The 27,847-nt window shown below is 41.1% G+C and overlaps 4 protein-coding genes across 5 annotated transcripts; 3 read left to right on the top strand and 1 right to left on the bottom strand.

The window, feature by feature from the left end:
- The first annotated feature begins 845 nt into the window (after positions 1 to 845).
- LOC111226108 (olfactomedin-4-like) lies at positions 846 to 3,180 on the top strand. Its single transcript, XM_022751199.1, has 5 exons — positions 846 to 923; positions 1,012 to 1,176; positions 1,838 to 2,050; positions 2,137 to 2,278; positions 2,371 to 3,180. Exons 1-5 carry the CDS (start codon positions 867 to 869, stop codon positions 3,162 to 3,164), a joined length of 1,371 nt encoding a protein of 456 aa, XP_022606920.1. The 5' UTR covers positions 846 to 866; the 3' UTR covers positions 3,165 to 3,180.
- Positions 3,181 to 3,921: 741 nt separating this feature from the next.
- Positions 3,922 to 9,729, top strand: rps6kl1 (ribosomal protein S6 kinase like 1). 2 transcript variants are annotated; one of them, XM_022750872.1, is made up of 12 exons: positions 3,922 to 3,999; positions 4,776 to 4,892; positions 5,062 to 5,242; positions 5,567 to 5,691; positions 6,027 to 6,119; positions 6,330 to 6,377; positions 6,844 to 6,976; positions 7,119 to 8,528; positions 8,614 to 8,703; positions 8,916 to 8,998; positions 9,106 to 9,201; positions 9,308 to 9,728. In XM_022750872.1, the coding sequence occupies exons 3-12, from the start codon at positions 5,107 to 5,109 to the stop codon at positions 9,416 to 9,418; spliced, it is 2,325 nt and encodes a 774-aa protein (XP_022606593.1). In that variant the 5' UTR covers positions 3,922 to 3,999; positions 4,776 to 4,892; positions 5,062 to 5,106; the 3' UTR covers positions 9,419 to 9,728. The 2 variants fall into 2 exon arrangements, with proteins under 2 accessions (XP_022606593.1, XP_022606594.1); XM_022750873.1 differs by lacking the exon at positions 9,106 to 9,201 and having other exon boundaries at positions 9,308 to 9,729.
- A 494-nt stretch (positions 9,730 to 10,223) lies between these two features.
- On the bottom strand, positions 10,224 to 17,298 carry LOC111226192 (dihydrolipoyllysine-residue succinyltransferase component of 2-oxoglutarate dehydrogenase complex, mitochondrial-like). Its single transcript, XM_022751301.1, has 15 exons — positions 17,153 to 17,298; positions 16,354 to 16,387; positions 16,229 to 16,268; positions 15,771 to 15,832; positions 15,589 to 15,663; positions 15,404 to 15,459; positions 15,067 to 15,175; positions 14,780 to 14,953; positions 14,513 to 14,598; positions 14,285 to 14,382; positions 12,795 to 12,925; positions 12,327 to 12,400; positions 12,139 to 12,222; positions 11,827 to 11,994; positions 10,224 to 10,927 (listed from the first exon to the last, which is right to left on the bottom strand). Exons 1-15 carry the CDS (start codon positions 17,213 to 17,215, stop codon positions 10,793 to 10,795), a joined length of 1,389 nt encoding a protein of 462 aa, XP_022607022.1. The 5' UTR covers positions 17,216 to 17,298; the 3' UTR covers positions 10,224 to 10,792.
- A 986-nt stretch (positions 17,299 to 18,284) lies between these two features.
- On the top strand, positions 18,285 to 27,075 carry LOC111225955 (prospero homeobox protein 1-like). Its single transcript, XM_022751019.1, has 6 exons — positions 18,285 to 18,299; positions 19,899 to 20,391; positions 20,428 to 21,511; positions 23,484 to 23,591; positions 25,011 to 25,205; positions 26,908 to 27,075. The coding sequence occupies exons 2-6, from the start codon at positions 19,958 to 19,960 to the stop codon at positions 27,073 to 27,075; spliced, it is 1,989 nt and encodes a 662-aa protein (XP_022606740.1). The 5' UTR covers positions 18,285 to 18,299; positions 19,899 to 19,957.
- The last annotated feature ends 772 nt before the right edge of the window (positions 27,076 to 27,847 follow it).

The raw sequence follows: 27,847 nt of genomic DNA, 5'->3' as shown, positions 1-27,847 counted from the left end.
CTGTTCTCTGCTGCTTGTAATTGAGTTTACATACAACTTGAAAAAAAACGCTCCTGTGCTTTTCCACACATTAATATGAGCAGCATGATTCAAGAATAGGTTGCTTTGTTAGACTCGTATTCAATTTTCAGTTTTTCTCCAGGGTATAATGAAAGCTTAAGATTAATATTGAACCAATTACCCTTTAGCCCCAGCTAATGAAAACACAAGTTGACTGGAGAGACAAATCAAATATCACCACTAGCGAACATTACAGCTGTTTTCCTCTTTTGTTCCTGAGTTGAAGTAAATTAATTTAAGAAACTGTCAACAGTTTGTAAGCTTAGTGTCTTCTCAGGCCACAGTTTGGCTCTCAGCATCATAAAAGTGGGTCGACTTTATTCTTATGTTTGTGCCGTATAGGAGATAAATGCGTGTCGATAAATAAATAAAATAAAATATCCCCCTTTCACTTAAAAATACTTTCTTACATATGCCAAATCGTTTCCTTGTCATATCAGATGATTTGGAGACTCTTCACTGTTCACTGCACATATTTTCTATTAAATTAAATAAAAAATTAAAAGTTACCTTATTTTTTCAGGTTCAGGTTCATCTGTATAAGGCACAGTTACTATTTTCATGCAGAAGTTTTGGCAATGTCTAAATAAACTAAAACCTGTACGAGGTAACAACGCAATGAGAAATAAAAATGTACCAATCCCAGCACAGTGTGTACAATATGCACATCTGCACTGATCTCAAGGATGCTATAAAAACCGTGACTATGGAATCACGTCACATGGCTGAAGAAGAAGTGTAAAACCCACAGTTAACAGAGGACATCAGATGAGACAGTAATCAGACAAACCAACAGCAGAGACATAATGCCTCTGACTCTGCTGCTTTTCTTTCCCATGCTGAGCCCTGCACTGGCATGGCTTGTAAGTTCTAAATATTTTCATTGTCCTTCAGTAAATTGTATTGTATGTAATATCTGGGTAAAATAACTCTTTTTCTATTCTCTTGCAGCCAGTGGAGGATTGGGAATCAGGAAATGTAACCACATCTGGTGGAGGACTGGAGTGTGTTTGCAGTGTGTTCCTGCCTGACAGCAGCTTCCCTGCCAACCCAGTGCAACACATGCAGCAAGTTACCACAGACCTGAGGCTGGAGGTGCAAATTCAGATAAACAAGGTCAGTATGAAACACAGTATCCTCTCTGTTTTTTTTTAAAACCATTGGAATAGATTTAGAAATCTATAATGACTTTAATAGTTCAATAATGCAACATAAACAGTTTGTCATTACTACTATCTGAGAGTGAAATAGACATGACTTGACGGGATTTCTTTTAGGCATTGATAATTCAATAATAATTCCTACTAACACAGAATATTGAACTATAAAATTGGGCAAATATTTGACGCTTAGAATCATTACTAACAGACTTCCAGCAACCACGTCCATTTTTATGGACAAATTGAAGTATAAGCAAATACTGTAAATACTGTACAATGTACACCATCCATCCTATCCATCACAGATGCACCTGATGCGCAACATTTGTGTACAAAGTCATTTATACTACTCATATTAATTCCACCTTTATTTGCTCTTCCATGATCTCTTGTTTGAGGCTTTACTCTACAGCACAGAACCAACCAGAGCATAATCCTATATGTGTTACCTGTATTTATAATACTTGTCTAGAGGATTTTTGTATGTATTTGTATGTTCAAAGTTAACTGCCTGCACACACTGTAGTTACTGTGTGTTTCTGTTGGCTTATCTTATTAGTTTTGTTGTCTTATTTGGGTGTCTGTATATTAAGTCAAGTTCCTTTTATGTCTTTCAGCTTGTCCACTATGAGGGCAAACTGGATATCTTCCTTGCAGAACTGAAGGACCTGACTGTTAGAGTGGCTATGCTGGAGAGCAGTCCTGACAGTTACATCAAACTGGACTTTGAGCTGCTCAGGATTGAGCTCAGAGAGTTTGAGGCTTTGGTGTCTCAGCTCAAAGACTCCCTGAACTCCTCCTCGCCTATGCTGGATAGTCTGTATACTGAGGTGAAAAGGCAAATTAAAGACTAAGCTTCACTATTCTGAGATTTTATTGGCTATGTGGTAACTATTGTGGTGTCCATTTGTGCCAGATTCACAACATGACGATCATTGTAAACCAACTGGAGACGTTTGATAAAAACAACCTGGAAGTGATCCGCATTGAGTTCGCAAAGCTGCAGAGGAAACTAGAGGAGTGCCAGAAAGAGCAGGAGTTGATCAAGCCAGATATTGGTAAGTCCATTAATTAGTTATCTGCAGCAGCTGGCCAGCAGGTTGCATGTGGCGTAGAGGTAATTATGCTTTTTAATTCCTTTTCTTTTCAGGCAACTGCAATCACACAGGAATCGTGAGCATCAGCAAGCCGACAGTCATCCAGCTGAATGCTCATTTGAACCCAGGTTACCAGTACGGCGGCTGGGGGAAAGACTCCAAACCTGTTCGAGGTCATGAGTCAATGCACTGGTATGGAGCATACAGCAGGCCCTCTGTGTATGAATTCTACCTGTACTCTAATTATGACAAACTCATTCAGAGGTCCTCATTCACACACCACGGTCTGCCACAAGGCTATGAAGGCACCGGTAATAATTATGTCGTTCATGGTAACACCATATATTACCAGGCTGCTAATCCATTCAGAATGTCCAAATTAAATCTGACCTCCTCTGTTTATAGTCACAGACAAATCACAAAGGCAAGTGAGAGATTCACCTACACCTATTCACCGAACCAGTACCTAGACTTTTCAGCTGATGAGAAAGGATTGTGGGTAATGTATGCCACAGAGGAGGCCATGGGTAAAATTGTGATTGCTAAGATAGATGAGAAATCATTTGGTATTGAGGATGAGTGGACCACAAGTGCGTTCAAACCTCTAGCAGGGAATGCTTTCATGGTGTGCGGAGTTATGTATGCCACCAGGCCGGGAGATCTGAACACAGAGGAAATCTACTACTCTTATGACACTAAGACCGGGGAGGAGAAACACATGAGTATCCCCCTGCAGAAATTCCAGGAGAGGTTTGTCAACCTGCACTACAACCCCACTGATCAGAGGCTTTACATGTACAACGATGGCTACTATGTGTCTTATAATGTGAGGTTTAACAGAAAATGAATTGTCCTGTTCTTGATCTGCTGTATTGTGATTGATGCAAATGATCTTTCTTTACTGACTTTCTTTAACATTTGTGATCTATCTGTGCGATGCACAGAAACTACACTTTTTATTTCTGGAATAAAATCGAAACTGAGCATTTCAATGAGTCTCCTGTAGTCTTTAATTTCAAACATTTAAGAAAGAAAGTGTAAAGTAAAACTCTCCCTTTCTGCTTTTTGGGCATGGTTGCAGCATCTGATACATCTTGCTCCCCTCCCCTCCTACTCTCTTGCTCCGTGCTGGAGCTCCCTCCCCCCTCTGTAACCCAGTCCTCCCTTGGGGTGGGGACTACTCTCCTTTGTGCTGTGGTTGGAGCCTGGCTCCATCTGGTACTGAGCTCCAAGACCGAGCAGATTATGGTTTCTGTGCAGGGTGATCCCTCCATTCATAGTGGATGGGAGACATCAAAGAAATGCAGTAATGCATAATAATGTTACAAACTGATTGTTTTTCTTGTGGGATTTTGTCAACAGTTGACAACAAAAGCTGAACAAAGCCCATTTTAGAAGTACAAGTCAGGGTTGAAAATGGCCTTCAGTCAGTGCACACAAAAACAGCACTGTCTCTTTAAACCGGCCAGCATCTGTCAGGATGAGAGGGGGGAAGTGAGCGCCTTGTGTGAAATGGTACCCTGAAGTGACATCATGCTCAGCCAATCGGCAGCCTCGCCTGAGCTCTCTCCTCCCTCTCCTGCTCCTGGGATGAGCTGTGTTGAGGCTGCTGAAGACATGAGCTTCTGCTGCTGATGCTGATGCTGGGGCGGAGGGTCCAGGGCATGCTCGCTTCACATCAGGTGCAGTGTGTGTATCTGTATCATGTACGCCTGTTTTCTGTTGTATTTGTGCATTTATTTTGTACGGTGGATTGCTTATCCAGCGGCTATGGAAAGTGAATGGTGAGAGGATGATGGATGATAATGGAGGAGACTGAAGATGGCTTTGTGTGTTTCATAACACTCCTTAGATGATGTCGCCTCCATGACTGTAACCAGAATGGGGTGTGTATGTGTGTATGTGTGTGATGTTTGTGTTTCATTCTGCAGCTCAATTTAAGGGGCAAGGAACACTGTGTTTTTACATCAATGGTGGATTTTGTGACAGCTTTAGCCTCTGCTGCATGACTGCTCATACATTTTGTTTCATGTGACAAAGAATTATTGCATAATAGTAAAGATTTTAAACATTCTTGTCAGCAGAGAATTTATTTGGAAATAATCCATTTCATGTGATTTGTGTGAGTGTGTGGGTGGATGCCTAAAACCACATCAGTGTGTCTACAGACCGGCATACACAAACACATGGTTTTTGTTGCATTTATTATTGGACTAATATACTGAAAGTGGGTCGTCAACACCTTCTCTGGTGTTATCTTTAGGTCTTAATCATCCTGTGGGGATAAATGACTATGTAATTATCCACAGACACGCAACAATGTGCTTCAGTGTTCTGAGTCATCTCTCTGTCGTCTTGGACGTCCGCTTTCTTTCCATTCATCAGAAATAGTAGGCACACACTTGTACTCACTTCCTGTACTGGTCTGGAGGTTAACTCTTTGTTTCCGCTGCCTCAGATGATCATGCTGTGCTGCAAAGACGTAAGCCGTGGAGTCACTGGGGGCACACGCACACTGAGCCCAGTGACAACAGACAGAGATGTATCCTGTTGTTGATCAGACCAGGGGGCAAAGGTGAGTCACAAGTTAAACAATTACAATCATTGAGAGCCGAACAGCCGCTGTATGATTCACTTAGAAGAGCTTAAGATTCAGTTTCTTTAAGGAAACAACGTGTATATAACTCAACTATCTGCCACGTGTTAATTAAGCTCAACTAAATCCGCAATACATTTTTATGCAGTGCTCAGGCCCAGCTGGACCCTGACAGGTCCCGAACAAGGCAGCAATGGCAAAGAGAGATTACCTGGTGGAGGCGGCCAAGCAGATCCGCATGGCACTGGACAGCGAGGTCAATGAAGATTATGAGGCAGCTTTCAGTTACTATAAGAATGGTGTGGACTTACTGCTGAATGGGGTTCAGTGTAAGTGGACAGCATTCATTTTTTTTTCCCCATAAGTTTTTATGACTGTGTGACAGTGAATGAGGAATTGGAAGAGTTGTGTTTGTGCAAGACATGTGATGGGAACATGGGGACAAGAATAAAAACAGGAAGTCAAAAAACAGAGGTTAAACACAGATTTCCTTGCTGGCCTGCTCCTCACAGTGTCAATAGCCAACTAGCTGTGTGTGTTACTGTTTTACATCCCAGATAAAAGGCCAAGAGGTTAAGTCAGGACTGGGCTTTGTCTGTTAGATCTGTTCTGTTCACACAGCTGGTGCTTGACAGAGTGTATCTGTCTAACAGTGGACCCTAACAAAGATCGCCGGGAGGCTGTGAAGAGGAAGACGACCCAGTATCTGAAGAGAGCTGAAGAAATCTTCATCACACATCTGCAGGATAACCTAGGGAAGGGGAGCTCTCACTTAGGGGTAAGACCATCACCCTGAGCGATCATTTTACAAGAAGATGCTTTTATTGACTGCCTTAAAAGATTTGCTTTAAATGTGTGGCGTGAATAATTTCATGGGATTAAAGCATTCTCCACAGAATAGTGCAATAAAATGTCAGCTTCCCTAGCCTGCACTCTGTTGAAGAACACAAAAGGCCACCTCCTGTGTTACTTCTCACATTAGGTGTTCGTACGTTAGATCTAAGGCTGTCTGGAGCCTTATTCATCTCAAATATTGTGAAACGAAATGCAGTTCTTGGTTGTAATGTGCTTTATTGTCCCAAAGGTAATATCTTCTGTCGCTTTCATCACCAGGGTTACAGCAGTCTGAGATTCCGTCCAATCAGACACTTGAGTTCACCCGTGGAGGATCTGGAGATGTGTAAGGTGGTTGGAGTGACTGATAAGGTAAGACAGACCTTTTTTTGTACTCTAACACCTCCTACCTCCGTGTTTCAGAATCAGGGATGGTTTTGCGTATCGACACTCCTTGTTGAAATGATGAAACTGTACATGATCAGCACTGACCGCAAAATCACACTGTAGTAATTTATCTGCTTTGCAATGGTAGCCTAAAAATATTATGATATATACACTTTTTTTTTTTTTAACCCAAAGGTCCTGATTGTCCAGAGTATGGTCAATAAGGAGACATTTGTCGTAAAGGTGAGTATTCGGTCTTCCTCCAGGGCCACCGCACAGGAGAAAATAAGAACTCCAGACTACAAAATTATTGCACATTTAAATTAAACACAGCTCCATTGGCAGAGACCTATCCACTCATAGTGGAGATGTTTTGGGGGTTGTGTCATCTGGCAGCAATCCAGTCTTTTTGAATTCTGTGGCAGGCCAGTCGATAGGAGCTCTCTCCATCCTGTCTCCCTGAGTATCATCCAGCATTGATCTGCCTGAGAGCTCTCACCCTTTTAGTCAGTGCAACTGCACCTCAAATTTCAGTCACCAGAGAGACCTGGTAACAGAAAGACACTAATCTCTTACAGGGGCAATCCAAGCAGCATTGAGCCCATAGTGATACACTTCTTTCCTACATTGATGCATATATCTTCCCCTTTATAAAAGTAGTACATATTTCCCTTTCTGAAAAAATCATTACATGGATGTGTTCTTGCAGAGTCTGGTCAAGTCAAGCTGGGAGAGCAGGGACCAGCCAACCATTATTCCTCAGGGGGTGCCATACATGGTTAAGTTGCTAAGATATTACGTCAGCGAGGATGCTGTGTACCTACATCTTGAGCATGTCAAAGGTGAGCTGTTAACAGCTGCTGTGCTCTCACAGCTGCAGAGACCATATAAGGTGACCTATGAGGTCCAAATGTGTATCACTATATTGTAGCAGTAGCAATAATTCCTATTCTTGGTCTTGTTTTACTACTCCTATCATCCCAGGTGGGAGGCTCTTCTCCAAGCTGCACAAGCTGAGGAATGAGAAAGCCAAGGAACACCCAGAATGCTTCAGCTCTGGCCAGCGCAGCATCAAGCTGAAGACCAGCTACACCTCTCCCACAATCAGCACAGACTACCAGCACATCAACAGAGGAAGCACAGCGGTGATTCCTGAGAAATTAACTGATGAGAGCCCAGATACGGACTTCCTCACTTCATGGGATGAGACTCAGCAGCGTCTGGAGAGCTGCGGGACTCACTCCTACATCGAGGAGACAGGTTGTCTGCAGAACACACGCTCGGCAGCATCATTTTATACCAAGCTTGATCGTCTAAGTCTGTATTCTGGCCCGTCGAGGACACAGGTCAACACCCGCATCCATCCACCAGCTCCTAGTTTGTGTTTCCTCTCCAATGAAACTCAGGAAAAGCCTGCTCTTCCTCTTTCTTGCACTCGTGTCAGTCAAGCTCTTGACGTCATGTCAGAAATCCATAAAAAGCAAGCTGGAATGGGACTGATAGAGTGTAGCTCAGAGTTTGAAGTGGCTTGGAAAGCTGCAGATCCAGCACACAACTGTGAGAAAACGAACCCCTATGCAGTGACTGACAGTGTTGTTCATAGCACGCTCGGGCAAACTGCACCTCATACAAATCAGACCTCATTTCTGAACGCAGGACCGCCAAACAGTGAAAATAATAGTTTGAGTTCTTCCCCTGCCATTTTGCATCTTCCTCTCCATTGCCAAACCCAGATCCGTGGCAGGGCACCATGGGATACCAATGGCCCCAGTCAAGGATCTGTTTTAAGTGGTAACTCTGCAGACACAGTTACAGACTCAAAGCAAGACAGCAGCAGCCCCACCATAGAGGAAAGAAATGGTATGGTAGTTATCAGGAGCACAGACAGAGCTGTATTCTCTGACCACACAGACACAAAAATGACCTCAGAAAGCTCCTGGCCTTCTTTGTCAGGGGTCCCCCTGTCCCTCTTAGGGGTGAAATACAAAGGGGAAACATGTTCCAGTGAGGCAAGAGAGGGAGTAGAGGAAGCCTACGAATTGCTGAGTCCTAGGGAAAAGGTAGCACCTGGAAAAGTGGGCTGGTTCTCTTCTGTCCCTCCTGGAGCCCCATCCTACAGGAGGGGAGAGGATAAGGATGCTTTCTTTAAAACACAAGAATCAGAGGGGCAGGGAGAAGACCAGATCATTGAGGTGGATGGCTGGTGCCACCTGCCTCGGTTCCCCGTCAAGTCCTCCAGGCCTACAGATAAGGCCATGCAGACATGCTGGGGGCTTCCTGAGGCAGAGGTGTGCGTCTGGGGGGCACAGATCCTGTTGGCCCTGGAGAGTCTGCATCAGCAAGGCATCCTGTGTCGGGATCTCAACCCTAGGAATGTTCTGCTCACCAGCAACGGTGAGTCCATCAAATAACTATAAAAGACGGCATTAGGAAAAGTGCAAAACTTTTGATTTTTTATCAAAAAGCAATGTTTTCACAGGAAAGGTGTGTCTGACGTTTTTCGGTCAGTGGAGTGAGGTTCAGTCAGAGATAAGCTCCAAAGCCATGGAGCAGATGTACTGTGCTCCAGGTAAGACTGTGCATTACTGTAAGCTCACATCAGTGGTTGTTCCTTAGTGTAACCTGCCACCTAGTGGCAAGATGCAGTTTGTCCACTTTATTCAGAGTAAGAGGTCAAGTGCTGCACATTGCATTGGAATACAAAGACATACTGTAATAACAAACACATTGTCAAGAAATGTGCATGAATACAACTAAACTCAGCTTTTTGTTTGTTGACAGAAATCGGTGGGGTGTCCAGGGTTACAGAGGCTTGTGATTGGTGGAGTCTTGGGGCCTTGCTGTTTGAACTTCTAACAGGAATGGTAAGTAAAAAGCTCTACAAGCATGCTCAACCTTGCAGAGCAGCTACTCCTGCAAACTGTAATGTTGGGTTATGGCTTCTCACGCACTGTGTTCGCTGTGCCTCCAGCCACTGTGGCAGCTCCACCCAGCAGGAATCCACTCTCACACTCAACTGCTCATCCCCGACCACCTGAGCGCTGCAGCGGCATCTCTGCTCACGGAGGTTAGGTTTAAGGCCTGAAACACCCACAAGGAAAACAAACACACACACACTGAATGATTTAATGTTGTCTTACAGTATCTCCACTCTCCACTATGCTGCTCCACAGTTGCTTCAGTTCGACGCCGGCTATCGCTTGGGTTCTGGAGGTGGAGGTGTGAGTGACATCAAGTGCCATCCCTTCTTCAGTAGCATCTCCTGGAAAGCTCTGAGCTGCTAGCAGGTGTGGTCGCTGCACCTCTGATTCCTCTGTACTCGTCTGGAAGGGAAAATGAACACTCTTTAATCCAAGCATCCTTGGGTGGCCAAATTGGATGCAGCACCAGACCCTGCTTTCCTTTGCATTTTGTGCTTCCCAAAGAAAAATGACACAATAAAAACTGAAACATGAACAAAACTGGTCAACAATGGATAAATGGATTTATTATTTTAACTTCTGAGACTCTAGCATCCTGTTGTGTGAATGTAAGGTACCCCTGATGCAATTTTGATACATACAGTACATTTATAGTACTTTATATACATATATATATATATATATATATATATATGTACACATAGATATGCATGAAAACTGATGCCATTCAACCATAAATTCCGATTAAGATTTTGGACTGCCTGCCATCATTGTGGAAAAAGTGAGGATATTGGGCAATAAATTGTTACCTCGTCTTTGTATATCTCTGAAATTTTCACTGTTAAAGCCTGTCATTATTGATGATTATGCTATATATGGTCCTAAAGAGGACTGAGACATGAAGGCCATTTGAATTGCTGAAGATGAAGGGTTAACACTTACACATACAAAATTACTAACAACTATGGACAGCGGGCAATGAGCACATCTGTCCAAAAGCTAATCAAAGAAACCTGCATAAGAGAAATCAGAATCAATTTTGTGGCGATATATTCTGTATCTTGTAAGAGGATGAACCACCCTTTAAAAAATGTATGCCCTGGTTCTTGTAAATTTTACTACCCACAGTGTCAATGTTAGCACACAAAAAAAAATCCAAGACAAAAACTTACGGTTGAGTAATGCAGCTTTTATTGTTTAAAACTTTCATTTTCTTAAATAGTCTTTCTTACACAGCATAAAGAGATTTTTCCTCATTTGTGTGAAACAGATGGTATAAATTCTCAAGAGGATTTCTTCACTTTGGACATTTTACAACATAGTGTTTCTTGGTTTCTAGCCCAAAACGTGTTCATTGTTCTTCTCTCAACCAAAATAATGAAATGATACTATGCAGTTTTATCTATATTTGTCATTCATCTCACAACAGGGTGAAATTTTTTTTTTTTTTAGTTGTATGTAGAAAATGACATATGGCGCACAAGTTATAGAATATCCTTTTTTTTTTGATCTAGAGACCAGCACCACAGAAGCCCCTGAAACCCCCTGAAACTTATCCACAACAGCACCAAACCTTTTATCACTGCCAGTCTTACGAATGTCCATTGCACAACCCAACTGTCAAGTTAACCAATACAACAATACATCAACTGCAGTTAACGGTAATGTTCATCAGGTGAGTACAGCCACTGTTTGTGTAGGGTGGTTTGTTTGGTTGGGCCTGGAGTTCACAAGGGTTCACATGTCGAGGAGCAGCACCCTGGGGTCCTCCACCACTGACTTGATCTTGCGCAGGAAAGTGACGGCCTCTCTTCCATCAATCAGACGATGATCGTACGTCAGGGCAACGTACATCATTGGACGGATCTCCACCTAAACACAGGAAAATCACTCAGACCACATCCTTATACACCAAGCGGTGAAAGAGACGATGAAGGTATAATTAAGCTGATTGAACTGATAGATTTGATACGCATCTAGTGAATTACTGAATCGACAATAAATTAATCAGCAACTATCTTGATAATTGATTGTTTTTCTCATTTTACCAGCAATGGTAAAAATTCACTAGTTCTCCCTCCTCTATTGTGATGATTTACTGCTTTTCTGTTTTATATCACTGCAGATGGAATATCTTTGGCTTTTGGGCTGATGATCAGACTAAACAAGCAAGATGTCATCTTGTGCTCTGAGAAATCATGTTGGGCATTTTTTAACATTTGACATTTTCTACATTAAATGATTAATCGAGACTATAACTGGCAGATTAATGGATAATGAATGTAAAATTGCAGCCCTAATCTATTGTTCACATCTCTGTAAACCTTATTATCCTGCATCAGTGAGATTATACAGTGTATAGTTGACACTGGTCAGCGAGAAAGTCACAGGCATAAGACTCCTTAATGTGTTCAGCTAGCTTCAGTCAGAATAAGTAGGTCAGAATTATTAGTGAGAATGTGTCTGACTTTCACTGGGTGTGGCTTATGAATGACATATGAGTCACTGCATGTAAGACTACAAAAACTCACAGCAGTGAAATTTGACTTTATCTGGGAAAGACAGCTGTAATATCAATGATAGATTTATCAAACCAAGCCCATTTTAACAAAACAGCAAATTTATCAACCGAATCAATCTACTGAAGTTATTTAATTCATTCAATTAATTTCTACCATTCATTTTGCATATGTGACTATTCTACTGCTATATGCATTTTCTGTTTTTGTACACCATTATGTATTTGCGTGTTTAACACTGAGGAAACGAACCTTTCCACCAACTGCAACAGGCCTGTCAAAGATGCCATGCATGCCTAAAATAGCAGACTGTGGCGGGTTGATAATCGGTGTGCCGAACATGGACCCAAACACGCCACCGTTGCTGATGGTGAAGGTTCCTCCATCCATGTCCTCAACAGCCAGCTCATTCTTACGGGCCTACAAACACACATCCACAATTACTACAAATCACGTAATAAGGAAAACAAGATAAGAACATCTGGCAAAAAGTGAAAAAAAAAAAAAAAAAGAATAACTATGACAAACCAAGAATGTTAAATAATATTTAATATAAATCATCACCTTTTCTCCCAACAGATTGATGGCTTTCTCAATGTCTGCGAAATTCATTCCCTCTACGTTTCGGATTACAGGAACCACCAGACCCTGAGAGAGAAGTCACATGACTGAATTTTCTGCCCTTCACATTAGAGACAAGTGGGCTATCAAGCACTTACACTCAGTGTTACAATATAATCCACTTGTCTTACCTTTGGCGTGGCCACAGCCACACTGATGTCGACGTAGTCCCTGTACACAATCTCTTTGGTTGTGTCATCGATTACTGACAACAGAAAAAGAGCATTAATACTGTGCACACAAAAATACATACAGATTAAAACTGTTAATCATCATCTAATTTCCAACCATGATTAATTTCCTTTTCTCATGTGCCATTTCTGTAACATGCAAGTTAAAAGGAACGTGAAACCAACAAGACACTTTTAGATTTTTAAAAGCCAGCAATACAGACCACCTCTGCTTCATTGTGGTATCTCTAAATAGGTCAGGGTGGTATAAAGGCAGTAAATAAGTTAGTGTTGGTTTTGAGGTTTGGCAGTGAAAGATACTGAAACTTAAATCTTGTTCTTCACCACACACACTTGCAGTGACTTGATACTGAACGTGCAAAGACACAGTCAAACAGATACCACAAAGCGAGTTCTTTTAACCCATACCAGCATTGACAGCAGGCTGGTCGGACAGCGCGTAGGCAGCAGCCTTCACAAATGCAGACATGAAGCCCAACTTGATGTTATGCTTTTTCAGGAAGGCATCTTTGTAAGCTTTCCTCATCTCTGAGATGTTGCTGCAGGGAAATAGAAAAAAAAAATGCACAGATAAACTAACAATTTAGTATTAAGGTATAGACAAAGTTTAAGCCTATGGGATAGTAAACCTACTAGGAAACTAGGATTCTAAGAGAAAAAAAAAAAAGACTGGACAGATTTGGGGATTTGAACACACATTCATGCAAAACATGGAAATATAGTGGTATAGTGGTTTTTATTTAACATTAACCCTTTGTTGTTGTTTTTTTAATTAATTCTATATTTCAGTTAAGAGGTTGCCTATCATAGCTGTGGCTCTCATTCAATAACCTTCTGCAGGTTTAATGGTTCGTTGCTATAAGTGCAACAAACAGTGCACAATCCACGGCTCGTGCTAAAAGGTACACATAACTCTAAGTTATGTGTACCTTATTAGCTCTAAAACACTAGAATCATTACTAAGATATACCAAAATTGTAATGATGTTATAAAAGATGGATGTTATAAAATCTGACAAAAACATGAATGCTTTTTGATGGCTATAAAAGAATGCTTTTGCAGATCATGGTGAATTAAAGCTATTGAAATTGGCCTGCTAATTGTTTCACCATTGCTCATTTTTCTCTTGTATCTCTCTTTTTAATTGTTTGTTTTCCTGTCTCTAACCCTGTTGAAGCTCTAGGATTTCTCCGCTAACATAATTAGCCCCTCCCAAGACACAGACTCTCCGAGAAAGGAGAGAAGAAGCGATAAAAATCTTCACTTTCTAGAGCCTGTAAATCTTATTGGGCTGTCATAAAAGCCCATATCGGTTGAGGCAGCTCTTTCACTCAGAGCGCAGGTCTCTGCGGGCCCCTGCAGATGCTCCGGCCTCCTGCTCTGACTAGCTCCTTCGGCTCCAGATGAGCCCTAGCCTGGGAAGTCTTCCTCCAGACCGTCAATGTCAATCCAATTAGGATACATAGAAAACCCTGAATAGCCGAAAGCTGACACCACACATTTGCGGGGAAAAGAAATCCTCAAAGTGTCCTCTTCAGCACAGGGGGCAAGTGCAGACAATAACATTTCCTTGTAAATTAATAAAACCTGTTTTAACAATTCTTATCTTCGTTTTAGATGGCATTACGACCAAATATTTACATTCCAGTGTTTAAGAGGATATTGGGTTTCAAAAAGCTTTTCCTATTGGGCAGATTCCAATCTATAACCATTTGTGCAAGTGTTGTTTTGGCTTTTAACGCAGATATGTATACAGTGTGTATAATGTATATGTACTGTGCTGGTATTGCATGAGAATGCAAACTAACAAACATGTTTGGTCAGATTTGGTCTCCTACACTCTAAAAAGTCTGAGCGAGCGCTTAATAATATAGGTCAACCAATTTAGAATTTCCTACCTCATGTCGACCTCATTAAAAGTAGTCAACATAGCGCAGGTGTTTTGGGCTTCCTTCAGTCTCTGGGCAATTCTTAGTCTCATGCGATTCATCTTAACCTAAAATCATAGAAACGATACAGAAAATTCAGTCAACAGCTACCAGCTCTTACTAGATTATTAAACGAATAAAAAAGTCATCAGGACGCCAAAAATATTTTTAGGTGTTCTGGGGATTTTTACACTTTACCCTGCTCTCTGTCCTGGCTCCTTTAGCTCCACCCTCTGCTTGGGCCACTGGTGCAGCTGGAGCAGCTGTGGGCTTGATGGCTGAAACTACACAAAAAACATAAAGAAGCAGTTAATATCTCTAGACATCAGTTTAGTGGAACTGGTAAAGGCCACTCTCTACAGAAAGCCAAACAATGATTAATCATGTAAGCTCGAGGTCAAGAGCACAGATGTCAAGCAAAACAGTTCTCACATGACACACGCCGTCTGTCTGATGACAACTAACCTGGTTTGGTGTCCATAGCATGTGCTGGCACAGGTGGCACAGGGGGCATAGTGGTGGGAATGGGGCCCACAGCTGAGGGGGGAGGAGGGGGAGGAGGGGCAGCAGAAGGTGGTGGAGGGGCTTCAGCGGCCGGGGCCTCAGCTTTTGGAGGTTCTGCAGCTTTGGGAGCACCGGCTGAAGATACAGAAGTGAACGGTTACAACAATGCAGGCTTAAAAGTATCATCTTAATGACACTATTTGATGTTAACCTTGTCACATTGTCAGTAAAACTCCAGTATTACAGACCTCCTTTTCTAAGCTTGAAGAGAGGAGTTCCTCCCTCGACCTTGCCTCCATCCGGGATCAAAAGCTCCTCAATCACTCCAGCAGCAGGAGAGGGAACCTGCACTGATGTCTAATGGCAGGGAAAAGAAAATGAATGCATACATTTATTTAAGTGTAAACAAAACTAACTTTTTGTTACAGTTTTATATGCAATTATTGACGAAGTAAAGACTAACACAACTAATTCTTTCATTCATGTTGTCCAACGTACATTGAGGGATTTCACTTTAGAAGGCAAAGCCCAACAATTACCTCCAATCACAAACACAGTTTCTTTACAACATTTATTTAGTTTTACCTTATCTGTCTCAATTTCGCACACCACCTCATCTTCCGAGACACTGTCTCCAACAGCTGTAAAAAGAAAATTTTGTTTTAGTATCTCAGTACAATATGACAACTTTCTGTTGAGGTTGGTTTTGTTGTAACCAGTGTCTGCATCAGAAGCAACTAATGTTTGTTTATTAATAAAAATTGAGTTACCTTTTTCCCACCTTACGTCACCTTCTGTGACAGATTCTGCAAATGCAGGGGTCTTGACTGTGACAACTTCATCTCCTGAAGAACAAAGACAGGTCAAAGGAAATGTATTCCTCCACACATCAGCTGTTTTGCCTCATATTCAGATAAGTGTAAAAATAAAAGGCATAAAGGGCAAAACATACGGTAGGCTACAGACGTCCTGAAGTACTGGATTTGGAAGATGCTGGACCGGGGATCAGATTTTCTGAAGATAACAGAAGAATTTAAATCAAACTATAAACAGAAATTCAAAAAGGTTATCGCATCAATTATGCTAAAAATGACTGGTTTTACGTTTGACTTGTATTTGTGGAATGACACACACTATTTCTGTTCAATCATTTAAATAAAAGGCAATTACTGGTTGTTAGGTAGAGATACTGATAACTGGAAAACACATTTATGATAGTGTATGGGTGGCAAGGTTACACCACTTTGTCAGCTGGGGCAACAAGCCAGGTACAAAAGACTGTCAAAAAAAACAAAAAAACAAAAACTAATTCATAATATCTGAAGTGTGAATGGTGTGCTTGAATTTTGACCATAAAGTTTCCTGTCTCTAAAATAATAATAGTAACGATGTTTGGAAGTGTGTACTTACACAGTGTTGTTGAAAGTGATAGAGTGGCTAGCTGATAGAGCTGGTAGAGGAAGGACAAAAGAAGACTGTAAATAACTAAATCAGAATGACAAATAAATAAATGATTGAACAGTAAGCACACACACCTGCCGTGGCCCGACGAGCTAACACATTATTCCCCTGTGAAAAGATAGAGTCAGGTATTACAAAGCATCAGTGCTGTCGGTCAAAGGTCACTTCTACGCGCTATACAATGACCTTTGACATGATCAATAAAATGATCTTGCAAACAGGTTTCTTGTGTGGTTTTGCATGAAAACTAAACCAACAAATATAAAACATGGATATTCATGCAGCTAATTTAACAGCTGCATTAAAGCTTCTAATCTTTGAAACTACGACTTTACTAACACTTGACTTCGCTGACTTAGCTTTATAAGCAACTACAGAAAATTACAATCTAAATGGAAAAAAAAACAAACTTAGTACTTCCATTGAGTTAGCTAAACCGGGTGTCGGTTCTCCCATAAACCACAATATGACCTCAGCATGACAGCTAAAAGCAGCTAGCTAACCTACCCATACATTTAGCTCAGTATGGCTAATATGTTCTTGCTAGCTACCTAAATATTAATGGATAAGTTTGCGATAACTTAAATGAACATGAACCGGGGGTGTTTCTGCTTAGATTAAACATCTTAAACATTCGTGTCAAAACGTGAGACCAACCCATCACATCTGGCATTGCTTTTAACTTTAATACAGACTGCAGCAAAGACTTGTGAAGGGAAGTGTCATACTGTCCTTGGCTCACAATGTTACGGCCTGTCCGCGGCCTACAGCAGCGAGCTGGCTAACGCTAATGCTAGCTCTGACTGAGATGAGCCCGTACCGCCGCAGCGACAGCAAGGAGTCGGCCAAACGTTTGATCTGCTTGTTGCCTACCTGGCGGATGGCAGAGAGGGAACGGCCGAAATTCCTGGTGAGACACCGGGAATGGGATAACATGGTGGCTGTGTGACAGCAGCCTGTCAGCGGAAGGGAAACTCCGGTCACACCGACAAGCTAGGCACGAGCAAGTACCGAGGAAGTACTGTGGGACAAACCAAGTGCACCGATTGGAAGGGGGTGGGGCGGGGGGAGACATCACCGTGGTGTGATCCCCTCTGACCCCCTCTATCCTTCGCACTACTGTGAGTACTGACCACTGAGAATCTACAAATAACATTCAGCCACCTTTACAAATACAGTAGCTTACAGGTAACAACATAAACACATAGAGTAGAATAGAATAGAATAAAATAGAATGCCTGCATATAACTATATAAAACATAGGATAGAATAAAATAGAATAGAATAGAAATGAATAGAATAGAGGTAGGATAATGCCTGCATATAACTACATAAAACATAGAATAGAATAGAATAGAATAGAATAGACTTTGAGAACAACTTTTTCAATTGACAAAGCTAATCTTTGAGTAGGCTATTACCTTCGATTATGCTGTAAATTGTAGCTACAGAGAATTATTTATTTTATTTTATTTCATTTACTTTTTTATTCATTATTCAACTTTTATGTTTTATTTTATATTTTTAATATATATTTTTAAATTATTAATTCGACTTATTTTCAAGTTGTTTTTCACTCCTTTCTTCTTTTGTGTTTTGGCGTGCTTTATGTCTGAGCAACCTCTGGGAGCAAAGGAAGTATGGATGGAAGAGGAGCAATAGATAATGTTAAATGCTGACCGAGTTGTTGTTTCCCAGTTCTATACTAATATTAGCGCAGAATTACTGGGCCATGAATATTAATGCATATTTCCAGATTGCCTGAAGCATCATTATTTCTTGTAATTCCGTCAGTGGGCTTCAAATCTATCAGTTATGAAACCACTGTGAGTAGGTGATCAAACCAGCACCTTACGAATACTTTCCTCCTGACATTATATTGGTGATAATCCTGTTACCATCTCGTTGCTTTCACATGGCCACGCCCCAGCTCTGTTTGAAACACCGACTCTCCTGCACTCTGACTGTCCAACTCAGTGTGCGCAGGCCATCCGCTCGGAAGCACGTCCCAGCGCAACAGGTAAGGTCCCATCATCAGCATCATCATCATCATCATCATCATCATCATCACTGCCGCTTACTCTGTCTGTGTGGGTTATAGCTACTGCAGCCCCATATGAGTGGGACAAAGGGCATGTCTGCATATCACTGCGTTTCAAAACTCATCACTTCAGTTTAGTGGGTTTTCATGAGAGAGATTTGCGCTGGGTGTTTCTCAGACTCTCACGCATGCTTTCACTGCTCGCCTGACAGCTATAATCACATTGGGTGAGTTTTTAATCGAGTTATCTAGTGTTTAATGACTGTTTATTGAATGTTTCAGGTTTTTATAAATCATAAAATAATTGGTTTGCTCATTTGGGATTATGTGTACCTTTTTATTTAGGATAAACGTAGACAATTAAAACACTCTTCACTTAATTAGTTTAAAATATTTGAAATAAATTTGATCTGTAAATTTTATGTTCTTCTTCAGGCAGTGGTTATCAGCTAATTCACAATCCACAAAGCAGTAGGTGTACATACTGTTGTATTGCAGGAAATCTTCAAACTGTAAAGAGTAAAGAAAACCAAATAACTCCTACTGTCCACAAATTATATGAGGTTTCGATGATCTTAAACTTTGCATAGAGATAACTTATTCAACTTCTTTTTAAATATGCTCCTAAAGCTTTGGTCTTTCTGTTGCTTATTTATAATAAAAGTAGGAAATAGAAACATAAGTGGGACTTCTTAAGTTGTGTAAATTACTGATATGGAATCCATCGTTTAATGTATGGAAATAAATTAGCCTCTGTTCTTCTAAAGTCCATCTATTCCACTTGTAAGTACAGATAATTAATTTTTGCTATAGCACAAATATATTTGAAAATACACACTTAAAGGGAAGGAAGCCAGTGACCACAGAATCAGGCAATTGAGCTTTTGCTCTTGATTATTCCTCAAGATGAAAACCATGAAGTATAAAGAGGTTTTCATAATATTTTCTCTTGTAAATTATGTATACACACAGAGCCGTTTCTCGTGCGTGGAATATGGCTTTCATGAGCTGAAATTTACCTTTCATGGGTATAACACAATTGTTCTTTTTATCCTTTGTGTTAACTGTTATTACAACCCCAAGATGAAATGAAAATGAAAGAGAAAAGAATGCACTCTCTTATTGCTTAAGATCAAGGATTTATTTATTGTATTTATTTATTTATTTATTTTAACAGAACTGAGGATCTTGAAAATAATGCAGACGTGTTTGATTTTGTATCATATGTAACAGTGGTATTACATTTGCTTGTTAATGTAGTAATTCTAAATTAAAATCACAAGTTTTACAAACAAAATGGCAGAATTACCTGTGAAGGTTGTATCTAATAGTGTTAATGATGTGCTCAAATTAATCTTCCTTATTTTACTTGAATGCCACTGTTCAAAAACAGGCACAAGACACAAAAACATTAAGATGCTTTTTTTCACTTTAACATGTAAAAGATACAATAAGCAATATAAAATTATGACACATATAGGATTAAAAAACAAGGGCTATATTTTATCTTGTTTTCTAAAATGTGTTTTTTTTTTAATTGTTTATTATCTTAACAGTTAAATTTGTCTGTCTTTTCAGATTCTTGCATTTCACTGAACTCAGATTCATCACCGTGTGGAGCTGAAGCCCTAGTGAGCATGAACCTCAGTCTTCCTGACCAGAACATGCACAACTCTAGTGAAGGCTGCATAGAGGACGACAAGCCTGATGTCATGCTCCCTTGCTTCCGCAGAAACATGTATGACGAGCCTCTGGCCTCATACTCCAACGGGTCCATCATCTCTCAACTCCTCCGCAAGACAATCCACAGCAAGAGGGCACTAGATGAAAACCATTTCTACCTTTCTAGCTCCACTGCCGCTGACTCTGGCCAGGAGGACCAGAGCAGTGTCTCCTCAAAGGACAGCACAGTGGAGGCTGCCTCCCCCAGCGGTCACATCTCTGCAGGAACCAGCCCGGATGGAGAGCATCCCATGACTGACCACCTGCAGGCCAAGAGGGCCAGGGTGGAGAACATCATCAGGGTCATGGCTGGCTCTCCCAACGGCAAGCAGCATGGAGACAGTGAGAGGTCTGACACAGAGGCCAGAGACACCAGGGAGGCCAGGGAGGCATACAGGGAGAACAAACGCAAACAGAGGTTGCCACAGCATCAGGAACACAGCGTCGGAGGACCAGCGAGCAGAAGACCTGGAAGCAGCAATAGTGAGAGCTGTAGCACCAAGGACGAGGAGTGTCACAAGTTGAAAGAGCAGCTCCACAGCATGCAAAGGCTTCTGCGTCAGCTCCAGGAAAAGTTCCTTCAAGTTTACAACCAGGATGATCCTGAGCACAACGACAGAGATGAGACAGAAATAGCTGTTGAGCACGACACCCTGGCAGAAAGCACAGAGTCACGCTACATAAGCGCTGAAGATGATTTTGAGAGGAAGAACAGCAGGGTGTCTGCAGAGTGTAAGGACAGAATGAAAGTAGTTGGTTATCTGGTGCACCAAAGAGAAAGTCAGAACCTACAGGAAACCCTGAAGCAGGAGCTCTCCCGGGCTGTTAATGAGTGTGTGGACAGGGTGTTCAAGAAGGTGTCTTCCACAGGGCTGGACCTGTCCCCTCAGCCGTGCATGTGCTCATCTCCAGACATGCAGATGAGCGTTGGTGCAGACAGGAAGAGCCAGCAGGCCGGCTCCACCCAGGAGCAGCCCCAGTCTGAGGAGGCTGCACTCAAACCCCGCGCTTTGGAGTTCTATGAAAGCTCTGAGGCTCAAAGCCCACAGGACCAGACGGAGGCACTGTCACTGGTGGTCCGCAAGCCGACAGTGACCCCACTGAGCTCAGTCACCCCAACAGTGAAGAGGCCCTATCCTGTGCACCAGACACCATTTCAGTTCAATTACAGCACGCCTCTGCACGACAGCCAGATCCTAGAGCACCTTCTCAAGTATGGGCCACATTCCAACTTTGGGGGTCTGCCTTGCATGCCCCCATCAATGGACAGGACCTCCCCAGACTCAGTAGACCTGCCCTGGGACACCATCACCATGAGGTCCAAGGTGACATCCAGCCACCTCAGCCACCACCCTCGTCCCTCCACCCTGGGGGCAGTGACGGTCGACAATCTGTGTCTCCCTCACGTCAAGATCGAGTGTGGTGATCTGCAGAGCATGGCCGAACGAAACCCCTACATGTCTCTCAACATATCCTTTCACATAAATGATATAGTCTGAGCCAAAGTGGCTTTGCCTCTTTGCTTTTTTTTTGATGTAAAAAAAAAAAAAAGAAGAAATTACCAACACTCTGCTGTCGTGGTTAAAATGAACAACTAGCTTGTTTATTATTGTTGTTAAAAATTGAAGATAATACTCAGACTCCCATATTTGTAGGCTGAAGGTGCAGTGATGAAAAATCCTGTAACTTCACCATAAAAATATAAAACGGCTAATAATGAATGACTGCATTTTATTTTATTTTTCTTACCCTAAGATTTAACAAAGACAACATCCACAGACCTACAATATATGCATGAAAATACTAATGTCAAAACATCACAATTAAAATCATGGTATGTTTGATAATATCTTTTATATATATGTACGTATATATATATATATGTACATATATACTGTATGTACTGTATGTACCTTTTATTTTATACAATCTCCCTATATTCAGCTCTTCCATTTGAACAATGGTTGAGGTTCATTGCAGCATGGGCAGTTCCAGTAACAAACTTCAAGGAGAATTTTTTCTTTGATCTCGCTAACCCCATAGAAAATTATAGCATCTTCTTTAATCTGAGCAGAGTAATGACTTTAAGTCTAGAAAAAGACAAATAAAAAGGAATACAAGGCTTTGATAAGAATTGCCAGGAACAAAAGCCAATTTTTCAAAGGCAGAGAAAGCATCGGTTTCTGTTTCAGGAAGCGTCGTTTTTTCAGACTTGAAAAGGTGCAGGATCTATTTCTCCATCATCAGAGTGATAGGGGTGCATCTAAAAGGTCACATCTGAGTGCTGGTGGAAAACACAAGTGCCTCCCAACCACAACACTTGAGCTCTTGTCTTGAGCATTTGTTGTTGGAAACCTTTGTCAGAATGTGCATGATTAAAATAGAGTGCAAGATAACAGTGTTTTTTTGCCTCAAAGAAAATCAACCGCAAGACAAGTTGTTCTATTCAGGGAAAAAACTGTCCATTGAAAAGTTAAACATTTTTTAAGTTCCATGTTTGCTGATGTCCACGATCAGTATGATTAAAATAATATCTAAATTTAATCATTCCTACAAGTAAATTGAAATAAATCATTTCTCTACTCCTCGCTGATTATAAAGTAAACAATCTTAAAAAAGATCCTAAAATTTGAGTTCAGTTTTGTTGATTCTCTTGACGCGAAGCATTAGAGAGGGTTTGCTTTATCTTTACAGTGCAAAGAGATCTGCTTCTCTTTGAACAATGCCACATAAATCTTTCATTTCAACTTCCTTATTTCAAAGGTAGGGTTCCCTAATACATGGATGGTGTGGTGACCTGATAAGGAAATATTATGACCTAAGGCATGGTGGTGGACTACAGAGGAAACGCTCCTGAGCATCTTCATTGCCATGGGGGGAAAACTTGAGAAAGAATTGCATGTATTAATATTTGCAATAAAGTAATATATAGTATGTGAAGTAATGGTAAATGGATAGTTTTTTTTTTTGTTTTTTTTTTACACCATTTAAAATATTTTAAATATACCACATGGAACTATATAAATTTATATTATCTGAAATGTTTTACTTTTTTATGACTGAATTTGACATTGTTTCAGGGTTTTTCTGAAGAAAAAATATAAAGCAACATATGTCGTCTTTAAATCAACTTAATTATATCAGAAAATCAGCTCCTTTTTTCACAACATTTCAAAACAAGCTGTCTTAACTGCCAGGCATGAAGTGCTTCGCTCTCTAATTAAAAATCCCTAATCTAATTCGTAATTCTGTTTTGCCAATAAGCACATGTTAGGGTCATTATTGACTCCCTGGTTAATGCCAAGCTGTTCTTTAGCGAAATTCAATTTAGCTGAAGATTGAGGCAACACAATACTCTGGTCTACTATCACTTTGCACAGGACTGTATGCTGTGCGTTATATTTGATTGTCAGTTTTTTCCACCTTAACCTAAATGTGAACATCCAGGAGGGTCTCACCCCGAGCCATCTGAAGAAGGCAAAGCTCATGTTCTTCTACACCCGCTACCCAAGCTCCAATGTGCTGAAAACTTTCTTCCCTGATGTCAAGGTAATTTTATTTTTTGCATATAAAAAAAATTACTTTTTACTTATAATGTCAAACAAGCAGCAAATTTGTTTGTCCTGCGTTTAACTCCCCGGTATCTACTTGTCAGTGTGTGTTTGGGACAGAAAAATCAGCAGTGTGTCGGAGGAGAGAAACAAAAACGCAGAGGGTTTAAATAACAAAGCCACTGAGCTGCTAGTATGTCCTGGGGGCAGAGGGAGATACAGGGGCATTCTCTCTTTAAAAAAGCCACTCCAGTCAGCAAATGGAGTGACAAAGGACTCTGTAGGAAAGGCATTGCTATTGAGTGTCAACAGAGAGTTGGTATTAGAGACTTGTGCAGCAGCAACCAGGCGGTGGTGAGCTGGCCCTAAACACAACATCCTGTGTGTTTTGGCCTTGGTCTCGTGTCATGCCTCCTCTTCTGTCTCCTCCTTTTGTCTTCTCTCTTGTCTCCTTATCTGCATCCTGTTGTTAGCTCTTCTCATTCATTCATCCTATTTATCTCTTTCTCTCTTCCCTTTTACCATCCTATTTGTAGCACAAGCTCCCACTCATATCGTCTCTCCTGCCTCCCCTCCAATTTTCTCCAAAACACCTTCCCTCTCCTCTCCTATCTTGTCTCCTGGATCTGTCTGAGCCAGTTCGGGGGCCCCCGTCTCTCAATATGCTCTGACCCCCGGGGTCAGGGGGGAGGATGCTGTTGCTGCAGCCCTGCGAACGTCTCCTCCTTGCTTACAATCCTGTGGTGGGAAGTGGCACTGAACAAAAGACCACCTAATCCCAGTGTCTGATTCCATCCTATCAGCCTGAGTCAATGAGAGGGAAGCTTCCTTCTGTCCTTATGCTGCCGCTTTCTCACCCACCACACCAGAGAGAAGAAGCGTCTTTGATGCCTGCCCAGCCCTTAGGCATTTTTTTTTCCGTCTTTCTGGATGATGAGATAGAATAACACGACTAATGTCAAGACTGAGTTTAGAAATACAGAGCCCTGACAGATGTTTTTTCACCCCGCACATTGGTGGGAAAAGATCAGAGCAATTAATGTTGCGTGGAGTGACAGACCATTAGGTGGCATTTTGCCCTACAGGTACTAAATGCAGGTTCTCAGTCAATTATGGAAAAGGTTTCTAATGCAAAAGCATCAGAAAGACATTTGATTTTTAATTGAATAGCACAGAGATTAATATTTTTAAATTTCTCATTGAAGTCTCATATTGAATTCTGAAATTATATATTTCATTTCAAGCATGATCTAAGTTTTTATTTGCCTGCTTCACAGGGAAGACAAAAGCCAGGGATTCATTGTCTCGCTTAAAGAGACTTCAGCTGCACAGATGTTTGTCGGTTTAGGTTGCAGGTGTGGAACAATCCTTTTAACATGGGATAAAGTCACGTATACTATTTTCTCTCCATTTCCAGTTCAACCGCTGCATCACCTCTCAGCTGATCAAGTGGTTCAGCAACTTCAGGGAGTTCTACTACATCCAGATGGAAAAGTTTGCCCGCCAGGCCATTGTTGACGGCATCAGTGAAGTCAAGGACATTACAGTTAGCAGGGACTCAGAGCTGTTCCGGGCACTGAACATGCACTACAACAAAGCAAATGACTTCCATGTAAGTGTCATTCATTAGTCATCCCTCTTTTATGTTGCACTTTGTATTGTTTGATCATTCTAGCTGATTTTCTGCGTATGAGGTTTTGTTAAATAGGTAACTCCTCTCATACTGCACATACACAGCAACAGATATACAAGGTTTGCTTAAAAGGGAAGAACATATTTTCAGAAATGTTGGGAAATATGACATACATTTCCTGGCAGAGATTGAGAGGAGAAGATTGATAACACTCTCATGTCTGTCACTTCAGTGTGATGCCACAGCCAACAGTCAGTTAGCTTAGCTTAATACAAAGACTGGAAACAAGGGAAAACAGCTAGCCTGACTCTGTCCAAAGGTAACAAAATACACCTACCAGCACCTCTAAAGCTCACTAATTCATGCATTATATCTAACCCAGACAAAAACTTAGGTGTAAATTTGCAGTTTCATGGGTGTTATGGACTATTTCTTGGCTCTGAGCAGCTGCCAGACAACCAGTGGAGGCCAAGAACTAGCTTAACACCTAACCCCTTGTAAATGACCAGGCTAGCTGTTTCCTCCTTTTTTCCAGTCCTTATGCTAAGCTAAGTGAACCCTCTCATTCTTCTCAACTAACCACTCAAAAGTGAATAAGCACATTTCCCAAAATGTCAAACTATTCATTTAAAGAACTGGAGTTGACACATTCATCACAGTAGTTACTAACCTACTCAAGTATGTCAGACCTCCTGTCAGCCTACGCTGTGGTCACGTATGTCCATGTGCTGACCTGTGTGTCACACTGCACCTGTGGCTGGCCAGCCTTTACAGCCATTATCTAAACTCCAGAGTGATGCTTTATCAAACTGTGGGAAGAGGAAGCCGCAAAATCCCACTAAAACAACTCAGGATTAGAGGACCAGCACGCCTGAGCGAGACTGAGATTGCTACTGATGCGGAATGCTGAGAAAGACGCTGTGGATTCCGAGGGAGAAGGCCGTTTGGTGGGAAAGGGACGAGACCGTTTTCTTTACCTTGGGACCAAGACATTCCTTTCCCAGGGATGCTTTTGTGTCAGGAGATGAGGGGAAAGAAAAATAACTTATGCCAACAAATGTTGTGCTAACTGGCCAATGGATGGGAAACAAGGGCTGCAGGGCGGTTTTCTCCCAGCATCCCTTGCATCTATTCATTCACTGATGCGTTTTTATGGATCCTGCTCTTGTTATGGGCAACTCCCAAATTCTTATCCCTACTTTAACCACACCAAATCCTCACTTTAACACAGCTTTCTCCAAGTTTATACCTAAACTTACCCAACCAACCATAATCATTTTAATCCTCAGCTTCTTGCTGTAGTCCTGGTGGGATCCACGATTATGCTGTGTTGACTAGCTCTGCTGGGTAAAATCCCTGGGAAGAAAGCTCACCAGTAGTTAGTTTAGGTTCAAGAAAACAAGACTAGCTAATCAAAGAGGCCTCTAATTGAAAGTTAATGATTGCAGCATTGCATTTATTGTATGTGTGCAGAGAACAAAGAGATGCACTCCCTTTCATCAGTTTGAGTGTTTGAAGAATTGCACTACAGGTCTTCATTTCATATATTTTTGACTTTGAGACGGCTGAAGAGGGCTTCAGTATGTTTGTAACACATCAAGTGATTTTTTTTTTCAAATAGAATAAGGTTCTAACTAGATTGACTTCATTTCTAAATCTCTACATTTTCTTTCTTTTCCAGGTTCCTGACAGATTCCTGGAGGTTGCTGAAATCACCTTGCATGAGTTTTACAATGCCATATCTTCAGCCAAAGATTCAGACCCCTCATGGAAAAAGGCCATATACAAGGTGATCTGTAAACTGGACAGCGATGTCCCGGAAGAGTTCAAGACATCTTCCTATTTATAGGCATGAGTGGAGAAATGTACAGGTGAAGGAGTTGGCGATTTTTGAAGTTAGTCCCTCGACAGTATTAATTCATCATTTATTGTAGTGCATTTTTTTTTTAGTGAGGTGAAATGTAGATGTTGGCTAAATAATTATTCTGTAAATCTGTAAGAAAAAAACACACACACACACACACACACACACACACACACACACACACACACACACACACACACACACACACACACACACACACACACACACAACAACACCATCTTAAAAGTTAAGAATTTATAGCCTGACATATTGTGTTCTACTTTTATCAAAAAGCAACTATTGATTATTATTAATGCTCTTGTGGTTTATTTTATTGTTTAGTATTTACTCTTATATAATCTGCCTCAACACATTTAGAGAGTTACTGAGTTTGTGGGTGTGTAAATTGTTTACAAAGACGTAATCACTTATAGTGTAGCCTTATTTAGCCAAACTGGAAGAGATTTTTTTTTTTGGGCATTTATCGTCAGTATTAGTCATCTTTTTAATTCCATTTGTTTTCATAGCTGTGTGTGTTGTGTAATTGTACAAGCGCTGCTGTTGTATGTTGCATAATGTTCTATAAATTTGTTGTAAACTATTCGCTTGACAGAATGTGCATGTGAAAATAATGCAAGTGACTGTGAGTGAGTTTCCTTATGTATAAAAGTCATGTAAAGAACAATCATTTTCAGATATTTCAGTCACAAACATTGTACTGGATGATTATTGAAATTAAAGATGCACTAAATTATAA

The sequence above is a fragment of the Seriola dumerili genome, unplaced genomic scaffold, assembly GCF_002260705.1.
Source record: "Seriola dumerili isolate Sdu_G_001 unplaced genomic scaffold, Sdu_1.0 BDQW01000149.1, whole genome shotgun sequence".
NCBI lineage: Eukaryota > Metazoa > Chordata > Actinopteri > Carangiformes > Carangidae > Seriola > Seriola dumerili.
Note: the sequence above shows the minus strand (reverse complement) of the source record. Positions and strands in the feature narration are given on the sequence as shown.

Coding starts and splice junctions, on each gene's coding strand:
- LOC111226108 (XM_022751199.1), top strand. CDS start 867: ATGCCTCTGACTCTGCTGCTTTTCTTTCCCATGCTGAGCCCTGCACTG. Junction 2,051..2,136: donor TGGATAGTCTGTATACTGAG/GTGAAAAGGCAA, acceptor CATTTGTGCCAG/ATTCACAACATGACGATCAT. Junction 2,279..2,370: donor GTTGATCAAGCCAGATATTG/GTAAGTCCATTA, acceptor TTTTCTTTTCAG/GCAACTGCAATCACACAGGA.
- rps6kl1 (XM_022750872.1), top strand. CDS start 5,107: ATGGCAAAGAGAGATTACCTGGTGGAGGCGGCCAAGCAGATCCGCATG. Junction 6,378..6,843: donor AGGAGACATTTGTCGTAAAG/GTGAGTATTCGG, acceptor GTGTTCTTGCAG/AGTCTGGTCAAGTCAAGCTG. Junction 9,202..9,307: donor CGGCATCTCTGCTCACGGAG/GTTAGGTTTAAG, acceptor GCTGCTCCACAG/TTGCTTCAGTTCGACGCCGG.
- LOC111226192 (XM_022751301.1), bottom strand. CDS start 17,215: ATGTTATCCCATTCCCGGTGTCTCACCAGGAATTTCGGCCGTTCCCTC. Junction 12,926..14,284: donor TTTAATGAGGTCGACATGAG/GTAGGAAATTCT, acceptor ATTTCCCTGCAG/CAACATCTCAGAGATGAGGA. Junction 10,928..11,826: donor CTGTTGCAGTTGGTGGAAAG/GTTCGTTTCCTC, acceptor TCCTGTGTTTAG/GTGGAGATCCGTCCAATGAT.
- LOC111225955 (XM_022751019.1), top strand. CDS start 19,958: ATGAACCTCAGTCTTCCTGACCAGAACATGCACAACTCTAGTGAAGGC. Junction 23,592..25,010: donor CTTTCTTCCCTGATGTCAAG/GTAATTTTATTT, acceptor CTCCATTTCCAG/TTCAACCGCTGCATCACCTC. Junction 25,206..26,907: donor ACAAAGCAAATGACTTCCAT/GTAAGTGTCATT, acceptor TTTCTTTTCCAG/GTTCCTGACAGATTCCTGGA.